Raw genomic sequence first — 8,353 nt, forward strand, 5'->3', positions numbered from 1 at the left:
GAACTTATCAAACTCGAATATATCTTTACCATGTCACCAACAAAAATGAGAACGAACAGATGTAGATCTTAAAATGGAAGAGCAATGAAACAAGTAGATAATGAAAGCATATATAAAGCTAAAGGGCAAACACTATGGACAAAAAGTGCAAGGTCGTCATACCCTGACTCGTGCATTATCCACCAAAGTGATAAGAAGAATAATCTTCGGAAAAAACCTCATGCTCCCTTCATCCCAATTTATGTGAAGGTGTTTGACTGGACATGGATTTGGAAGGAAAAAATGAAGACTTTTGAAGCTTATGATCTCAAATAAGCCATAGAAGTTTTTATGACTATAAATCATTTCATTAAAAGATTAAAATGAAAAGTTTGAAGTTAAATTGTAACTAAATTTAGAAAGATGTCATTCTTTTTAGGACTAACTAAAAAAGAAAAAGGTTTCACAAAAATTGGGACGAAAGGAGAATCACTTTTCAAACTTACCTACTTGTTTCTTAACACACACAACTCTATTATTTGAGGAGTACTATTTAATGACAAAGTAAATATAAGATAACAAACAAAAACGTGAAAATCCAGGCTTGTGACTTGTCTGTTAGTATGTATCATCAAATACATTTCACATATCCAAGTGTTCTCTTTTGTTTTCTAAATGCCTTACATTCTTACAATGTCAAATAATATTATTTTATAATGCAATTGGTTAGATATTGAATATCAGCTGCACATATTCATATTGAATATCAGCTGCACATATTCATCAATTAAATCTTACTTAATATCATATTGGGTATGTTGTTGTCGTTCTTGTATATCTTACTTAATGTGGACGGCAGTTATAGACATTGTATAGTGACAGCAATATGAAAGGAGAAACCATGTCATAGTTTCTTATAGAAGTCAATAGATTTCACTTGAAAATTTTTCAGGTTCACGTTCAGTTTTATCAACAGAAAAATAGAAAAGTTACTCTATGAAGCAGACTCTGAATATCATTTGGATTTGCCAACACACAAATTAAGGAATCAACATCAGTGGCCTCAAAATGGCCTTGATCAACTTTACAGCTCTTTGATCACCATTTTCATATGGCCTGTATTAACTTGCTCCACCTAAATTATGAGTAAACAGGAAAACAGAACTACCTCAGTTGTGTTACACGAACTTTTTAACCGGTAGAAAAAGGGAGAGAATTGGAAAAATGAATAGAATCAATTCATCTGAACTTACCATGCCCAGTTGCACCATGGCTCGACATGCAAGAAACATAGAAGACTGTAAAGGTCTTCCAAATTATTCTGCAGCAATAAGTAATTATTAAAATTAGATTTTTCTGTGAAGTGAATGAACAGAAGAATAGCATGCAATTTTTGCGACATACATAAAGAGGAGTACCAGTAAGACACCACCTACAATGTGCTGACATAGTAAAGGCAGCTTGTGCACCGAGAGTCTTCCAGGATTTTATGGTGTGCACCTCATCCAGATACACGTGGTACCAATCAAATCTGGATACTCTAGAGTCCTTTTTTATCACTGATGACTTCAATTGTTATTTTGCCCTTAGATAAAGATAGAATTTCCAAACTGCCACTGGTCGTCTGCAATGCAATTATTGCCTTGTGTTAACCTGTAATGTTCTTGTTGTAGGTGCTATAGCTTTGCTCCATTAGATTGATCAAACTTCTACTCCAAAATGATCCAGAGATCCCTAGAAGTTTTTTAGTAGATCACACTGTTTGCGATCTTCTTTGATAGTGAATTTAAAATCCAAGATGTGATTATATCATTACATCTGCTCTTGCAAATCTAGAGAATCATCAAAAGGTGTAGCTTCAGATACACTAATGAAACTCTAACTTATTTTCAGCTGAAAGGGCAATCAAGACAAATCTCTTCCACCCTTACCAAGAGAGCAGCTGATGCATTTAGTGCCTGTGGAGTTATTTGATAGATAGCGTAAGAACTTTCGAGGTGAAAGGAAGCTATTGAAAACGGAAACAAGCTATGTCTATTTCTCCTGACAACCTATTGAAGAAACTTACAAATGCATTAGCAATCGACCCTTTTTCTCCTGAGAGCACACGTCTGAGCATCTCCGCACTGTACTCTGGACCTCCACCTTGCAGACTTTCAAGAGTGCAGCGAGGGATGCCAAAGTCCACTATTGAAGGATACTCATGTCAGAAAAATTTTTCAAAGAGAGAATGTTAAATGATTACTGAAAAAGACATCAATCATAATGCAGCAGTCTTTAGTTCAGAGTTCTGCAATGTATATTTAGAGCGCCATTCATTGGTTATCTGTGCGAAGCAATAAGATTAAGAAATCTTGCACCCAAGAACAATTTAAAATAAAAAAAGAAGCTCTAACTGATCTTGATATTAACTGGTTACTTACATGGATCAAAGGAGAACTTCTCAATATTGTCTGGTGTGACGTCAAGGACTAATCCAGGGCCTGTGAAACGAATTGTCATACGTAATAGGATGTAAGTGCCCAGATGTAATTAGTCAAAATAAACAAGCAAAGTCAACAATAAAAAAGACCATGAATGAAATTTCTGAACACAATAGATATATTAGAGGCATGGAAAAGGACCATACCAAGAGGACTCATCTCATCTAGGCCTTTCGAGTGAACAATCAATGCTCTTTTCATGTCAAACCTCTGCACTGCTTTAGCCATTTTGTGGACCTATAATAAGAGATGCTTTATTCATCAAATGAATGTAGCACTAAGAAGAACATTATAACGGGTTAGGAAGCAAGAACCATAGGACAAAAGGGAGATAACACCAGAAAATTAGCACCTGAGTTAAAAAAATTGAGTTACAACATTCTTAAATTCACATTCATAGAATGTATGATATTAGTGTAACCAAAGTCAAAAACACACCAGGTCTTCTTTGTATACACCTATAACAGCAAACGACACTCTTGCTGGGTTCAACATAGGTACTAAGATGTTGAACACTGTCTTTACTTTCAGTTTTTTCCTGATAGGTCTGACAATCTTCATCGCTGGATGGTACATTGGAGACATCATAAAACCAATTCCAGCTTGATTTACACTCTTTCACCCCCTGAAGTCAGTAACAATGAGATACATCAACATCAACCAAGTTGAAATCATATATCCTGTCAGTTATCCCTAAAGTATCATGCATTTTTCAGTAATACTCTTAACACGATTTACCATAGAAACTTGCTCTTAACACCATTAACCATTGTCCAAGAGTAAGAGACAGCATATAGCATATCTTTTTTGTCTCTTGGTTGCAGTTACCAAGAGCAAATAAAATGAGCACATGATGCAGGCAACTGAGATATAGTCATATAGAATAAGCCCCAGATGAAAAAAAGCACGTAATGTTATTGCCATCATACTACTGGGGAGTTCTTACAGTGGGCAAGTTAGTGCCAGAAAAGAAAAGCAGCATCTTTAGAGGTTAGCATCAGGAACAATGGAATGGAAAATGTGCTGAATTTAGTTCACTGCTTATTCTAAAGGGTGCTTTTAATTAATAATAACTTCTCATTACATGCTTGGTCGCTTAATGACTCATTAAATTAGCCTGATACTAACTAATTTGGTGCATGTCATAACCAGTCATTCTCCTTATAAAGGAGCTAACTACATAAAAAAACAACAAAAACTTCATTTTAAAACTACCATAAGTTGGTTTTAACTGTTATTACAAATAGATCTAATCATTTAGCCAAAAAGAAAAAAACAGATCTAATCATTGAAGGAAGATACTTATCAAATAGCAGAAAATAAAAGCACTCCCTCCGTTTGAATTTTTTGTCCTACTTTCCTTTCTAATTAATTTTTTTAAAATGTTATTTGTCATTTTTGACAACTCTTTAATTCTAACTTTGCACATAATATGTTTAAAATCATTAAATTAAAAAAAAAAAGATTGAATACAATCAACATATCTTTAATTTATGACGGCAAGATTCAAATTTTTTTTTTTTAACTTTCATAAACTCTTTGTCATGCCAAACACCACAATCAACTTGAAACGAAAGGGAGTATAATATATATGCTTGCACATAGATTCATTCCCAATTAATCAGTACTACTTAAATACATTCATAATATTTATAATTCAGTAAACACTTAGGAGTCATTTGGTAAGATGTACAAGAATAGTACCAAATAGATAAAACTATAATTTTTCTTTTTTTGGAAGGGAAAATGATGAGAGAGGACTACAAGGTGGGAAATGCAACCCTCATCAAGGTAATCAACTAACCGAGCTATTAAGATTCGCCTTACATGCGCTCACCGAAAAGGTGAAAGTTGGCGTAGTAAACCAACCGAGCTATTAAGATTCATCTTATATGACCTCACCAACAAAGGGGCGGTTAACTAACCGAGCTATTAAGATTCGTCATACATCGAATAGCCAACCAATCGAGCTATTAAGATTCACATTAAAACCATGTACTTCCCCATAGAAAGCAAAAGTATAAAGAACCAAAAGAAATTCGCCTTCCAACCCAAAAGAGTAATAATGTTGAACACTAATAATAGAGCATAATGACACTAATCCGAGCTTAAAATTAAGACCAAAAAATACAGAAAAATTTTGTGTAAATGACAAGAATATGGAGTGAAATGAAATGGGTAAGCTTCAGATTTATCAGGAATCAGATAAAGATTGAAACTTTATTGGATAAAGTGTCAAAATCAACTCACTGTGATCATTCATTCATTTAGTTTTGCTAGATATATACACAAATAATGGCTCATGTAACCTTGAGCTTCCATTCCCCTCTCCAACTATTGACCTGATATCAACACCAAATTGATACATCAACCTTGAGTTGGTATTAAGTAAAATCATGGTTTAATTTGATCTATGCTCCAGCTTAAGAGCGTAATTGACGATATTTAGTTTAGACGATTTGTCCCTGGCATAAATTGTTCCTTTCTAATCTTCTATCATCCACTAACACACACAAGAATATGTGGGTACTAAGGTTTTCCAGAGAACGAAAAAAAGAGGCACATATCAGAAGCCAAATTACCTGCTTTGACACTCTTCTTATGATTTCTTCATTTGGTAGAGGCATGTAAGGGTCGCCAGGCATTAGGACACACAAGGATATCAAGATTCACCTTCTGAATTCTCTATTTCCACATTCCATGGTTGAATTAGTACTTGCTTTCTGCAACACCTGCATCAAGATATTTTATCAATCAGTGATAATAATGGAAAAGATCTGAACATGGAATCAACAACAACAACAACAAACCCAGTGTATTCCCACCTAGTGGGGTCTGGGGGGTAAGATGTACGCAGTCCATACCTCTACCTCTAAAGAAGTAGAATCTGAACATGGAATATAGGCCGAATTTCTTTATGAACACTCCCAATTTTATCAACTCCAATAGAATAATCAAATTCGAATTCAGATTCAGATAGACTCCAAAAGATGGACTGCGGCGAGAGAGAGAAAGAGAAATATCTAGAATGGAAAGGAAAGCTGTAGTTTGGTTTTAAAAAGAAGCTTATCATTTTACCCTTGAAAGTTAGCATATTTACGGCCATACCCTTGGTCATCCCAATGGTCACATTTCTATATAGTAAAAAATATGATATGTCCGTGCAAGCACGGGCCCAACAGAAGGGTCAAAAATGAAATTTTTGGTTTAAATTCAATCAACATAATTCATGAAAGGGTTCTGAGCAATGCAACTATGCAACTGAGAGTCTCAATTATATAGTAATGGTAGAAGACAACAACAACAATACATTGATGTAAAGATCATCCTAATAAAGATATAAATAAATGAATCTGCAAAGATTGAAGTTTATTTATCTTCGACCGGTGCAAATCATTTTCAATATCAGCTAGTTTGTGGTCTCTATTTTCCTGGGCAGTTTCAAAAGTTCTCTGCTTCCATTATTAGTTTATTTAGCATTCATTGCATTTTTGGATAAATTGCCATTCATGTATGCGACTTTCGACTATTTGACCATCCGAAGCAACGACTACAGTGTTTACACTCTTGACTATTGAAAGCCTACGATCGATGACAAGAGTGATTCTTCGTTTCATCAGGGAATCTATGGCATCCTGCATAGCATATAAACACATTTATAATCTCATGTCATTTTATGGTTAATAGAAGAATGGTGTGGTGAATATTAGCTTCAAGAACACTATATTTAGTTCCACTATTACCTTGAGGTTTAGGTGCTTATGAGATATTTCTACCAGAGAAACCTCATTCAACAAGATCTTCCCTCTAGCATTAACACAAAATCTAAAGAGAGCATTATTGTATTGCTTCTGGAATTTCAAATGCAACTGCTCCATCACAGACAATTTTGCTATCCTTGTTATATTAGGTTCATCCTCCCTAGCAATGCCTGGTGATATTGATATAAAACAGGATCATATTTATCAAACGGATTCTAGAACGTCCTAAATAAATGTTGTAATAGCTATAAGTCAACAGAAGGTAATGTAGGTTTGTTGGAGGATTCGATGATAGACCTGTATGTAGATAATGCACGTCCTCCAAGGGTTGTAGGTTCTCATCACAACCACCTATAAATACAAGAACACCTCTCTGGTGTGGATCTAAAAAATCCCCAGATACTGAGATACTGAGAATCTGGCGGATGGGCCCTCACCAGTGGGGAAGACCTCATGCTATGTACGAGCAGCTGTATGGACATTCGGAAGATACAACAGCATACAGTCAATTGAATATCGATAATGGATCTCTTTAATACACAACAATCATACAAACAGCAGAGAGTAGAAACTCTCAGTTTAGTGGTTAACAGAAGCATATATTTCCTGAATGTAAATCTTACAGCTGAAGCTATCACCGTATGATAGTTTCAGTTGTTTGGTTTTTCTCTGGTAGGAAAAGATTTAACAAGCTATATGATCCAACAAATTAAATAACATACTGACATCAAGAACATAAACGTCGTCAAATAGGCTCTGATGATCAAAACCCCCAAAGACAAACTTATAATCAGTTTGGACAGAGAAATTATATAGAACAAAAGGCATAGTAAGATTTATTTGTCAAGCGCAGTAAATTTTTTGTTGCAAATCTTGCATACCTTTGCCTAATGTGAAACCCTATAAAACATACAAAATACTCCTTAACAAGCAACATCAAATACTGTTCCAAGTACAACCAACTTCATATCAAGTGCAGGGTGAAGAAACAATCTTTCTAACTCATACTTCAATATAGCAGAACATAATTTAGTTAAGGGGATGAGAAGTAACTAATTGATTTAATCATAGGAAAATATATTCGTTCAAGAAATTATGGCCTCTACTGCATTGCAGCTTTAACCAAACTCTCGAAAAATATGCAATAACATTCTAATCTTATCCATTTTGATGATGTTAACATAGTAGTAGGCTTCTTCCACATATCCATTATTTAATTGTAATCCTTTGTACTAAAGCTCTCGCTATATGCGGACACTGGGTCAGACCACAAAGATCTATTGTATGCTCAGACTTACTATACATTTTTGCAAGAGGCTCTTTCCATGACTTGAACCCGTGATCTCCTGAGCACGTGACAACAACTTTACCTTACTTCAATATCGATTGTTCACGTAAATTTAGAAATTTAGGACTACAAAAGATAACTCCAGACCACATCTCATAATTAGTGTATGCAAACATCCACCCAATAACACAATTAAAGGGCTTGTACCTCAAAAGTTTGATTAGCAATCTTGAAACCCTAAGCCTGCTTACACGCGGGATATATGTGGTTTACTTGTCCCGTACAGTTGAGAAGCGGTAACTGAAAGATTATAATCACCAACACTACATACAAACTGCTGAAAATTCAAGAATTGGGCACTACTGTAGAAATCTGAAAACCCAAAATAACCATAAAGAAGTGGATGCATGAACATCTGTTAGCATATCCTCAGAACCATAAAGAAAGCAACACTACGATAGACTACCTTCTTACAATTAGCAAACTATTAGAACCCCTGAGTGTTCTCCTTACATCTTACACATCATCAGACGTACAATACATTGTATTTCGCAAATGCAGAAAGTCTCTTGTCACCATTTTTTAAACGGAAAAGCCTTTTAACTGTATAAAATGGTACAAAAATATTTTCCTCTAATTGATCTAAAATGTCTTTCTCACCTATTTATTTAATCTAAAATATATTTTTCATCTATCTATTGAGCCTATTTTATCCTTTTACTTAAAGCAAATTATATGAAAAGATCATCCATAAAATTTAATTACATAAATAATAATAATATTTTTTTAATATTAAAAAAATAAAGTTTTTTTCTTCATATATAATCATTTTAAGAAATTAA

At 34.4% G+C, this 8,353-nt stretch overlaps 1 protein-coding gene across 2 annotated transcripts; it reads right to left on the reverse strand.

Moving 5' to 3' along the window:
- Positions 1 to 871: 871 nt before the first annotated feature.
- Positions 872 to 8,081, reverse strand: LOC107861975 (anthranilate phosphoribosyltransferase, chloroplastic). Of its 2 annotated transcripts, none has more exons than XM_047408772.1 (11): positions 7,719 to 8,081; positions 6,521 to 6,693; positions 6,206 to 6,393; positions 5,045 to 5,194; positions 2,609 to 2,699; positions 2,403 to 2,462; positions 2,048 to 2,166; positions 1,911 to 1,937; positions 1,398 to 1,811; positions 1,233 to 1,300; positions 872 to 1,114 (listed from the first exon to the last, which is right to left on the reverse strand). In XM_047408772.1, exons 4-9 carry the CDS (start codon positions 5,105 to 5,107, stop codon positions 1,725 to 1,727), a joined length of 447 nt encoding a protein of 148 aa, XP_047264728.1. In that variant the 5' UTR covers positions 5,108 to 5,194; positions 6,206 to 6,393; positions 6,521 to 6,693; positions 7,719 to 8,081; the 3' UTR covers positions 872 to 1,114; positions 1,233 to 1,300; positions 1,398 to 1,724. The 2 variants fall into 2 exon arrangements, with proteins under 2 accessions (XP_047264728.1, XP_047264725.1); XM_047408769.1 differs by having other exon boundaries at positions 1,416 to 1,811; positions 5,045 to 6,097.
- Between the last annotated feature and the right edge of the window lie 272 nt (positions 8,082 to 8,353).

This window comes from Capsicum annuum, chromosome 1, assembly GCF_002878395.1.
Source record: "Capsicum annuum cultivar UCD-10X-F1 chromosome 1, UCD10Xv1.1, whole genome shotgun sequence".
In the NCBI taxonomy this organism is placed as follows: domain Eukaryota; kingdom Viridiplantae; phylum Streptophyta; class Magnoliopsida; order Solanales; family Solanaceae; genus Capsicum; species Capsicum annuum.